This window comes from Corvus brachyrhynchos, unplaced genomic scaffold (assembly GCF_000691975.1).
Source record: "Corvus brachyrhynchos isolate BGI_N302 unplaced genomic scaffold, ASM69197v1 scaffold121, whole genome shotgun sequence".
Lineage (NCBI taxonomy): Eukaryota > Metazoa > Chordata > Aves > Passeriformes > Corvidae > Corvus > Corvus brachyrhynchos.
The window spans coordinates 2864172-2865572 of NW_008236445.1; the positions used below are offsets into that span (position 1 = coordinate 2864172).

The following is a 1401-nucleotide window of genomic DNA, read 5'->3' on the forward strand; positions in this document are numbered from 1 at the left end:
AAAGTAGGGCAGGTGAGGCAGACTCTTCCTGAAAGGCTGTCCTCCTGCTCCAGTTTTCTCAAGGACTCAGAGGAAGGTCTTGTAAAAGCACTCTGTATACATGCTACCTGGAAGTCTTAAGCATGGTGTATACTAAGATAAGTGACATTAAATTACTGGGCAAGAAGTATCTCTATAGTGTCTGGGGTTAGCATGATTACTGCACAATTCATATTCCCTTTCGTGGTTTGTGTTCCTGGTCAATCAGACTTGGTATTTCCCTTAGCTATTTCTTCCTCCTCATAAAACATGTTCTTCTGGTCTCTTTGGGATCATTAGTAATGTAGATTGATGCAGACAGCCTATATTGCAAATGAAAAAGGCTTGATTAAGTTATCATGCGATGCTGCTGTTAAGCAAGGATTATGCTCTTGAGCTATTCTAGAGCATTTTGCAATAAGGTAGTTTTAAATAGATATAGGACCAAGTGATAAAATTCAAATGAGGATCCAAAGTTTTTCTTCTTGAAGGCTGTACCATTCAGATCCAAGTTTTGTTCAGGGTCACATTAATGCAACCAAGGACACTCAGGACACCAGAGTATGAGGGTTACGCCTAGGGTTAGGGTTCAGAATACCACAAAGCCCAGAGCTCCAGGGACACTGATAATGTCAAAGTAATGTCAAGGGCCGCGCGGTACTGCCCCAACACACCAGCCTCAGTGACTTCGTCTTTGGAACCCAACTCAGCCCAATGCTGTGTCTTAGGCTGCACCTAGGGCTAGGGTTAGGGTTACGCCTAGGGTTAGGGTTCAGAAAACCACAAAGCCCAGAGCTCCAGGGACACCGACAATGTGAAAGGCGTGCAAGGAGGGCCACGGTACTGCCCCAAAATTGCATCCTCAATGGCCTCCTCATGGGAACCCAACTCAGCCCAATGCTGTGTCTTATGCTTCGCCTAGGGCTAGGATTAGGGTTACGCCTAGGGTTTGGGTTCAGAAAACCACAATGCCCAGAGTTCCAGGGACACTGACAATGCGAAAAGTATGCCAAGGGGAGTGCGGTACTGCCCCAAAATTGCATCCTCAATGGCCTCCTCATTGGAACCTTACTCAGCCCAATGCTCTTTCTTTGGCTGTGCCTAGGGCTAGGGTGAGGGTTACGCCTAGGGTTCGGGTTCAGAATATCACAAAGCCCAGAGCTCCAGGGACACTGACAATGCGAAAGGCGTGCCAAGCGCAGCGCGGTACTGCCCCAACACACCGGCTTCAGTGGCTTCCTCATTGGAACCCGACTCAGCCCAATGCTCTTTCTTAGGTTGCAACTCTGGTCAGGGTTAGGGTTACGCCTAGGGTTAGGGTTCAGAAAACCACAAATCCCAGACCTCCACGGAAACTGAAAATGCAAAAGGCGTGCCACGCGC

General features: G+C 48.2%; 1 protein-coding gene across 1 annotated transcript in view; it reads right to left on the reverse strand.

The window, feature by feature from the left end:
- Positions 1 to 624: 624 nt before the first annotated feature.
- LOC108444615 overlaps positions 625 to 1401 on the reverse strand; it is a 2091-nt gene continuing 1314 nt past the window's right edge. Inside the window, exon 2 of the mRNA XM_017725795.1 lies at positions 625 to 1085. Coding sequence (XP_017581284.1) covers positions 651 to 1085 — 435 coding nt within the window. The 3' untranslated portion in view covers positions 625 to 650. The remainder of the gene's footprint in view (positions 1086 to 1401) is intronic.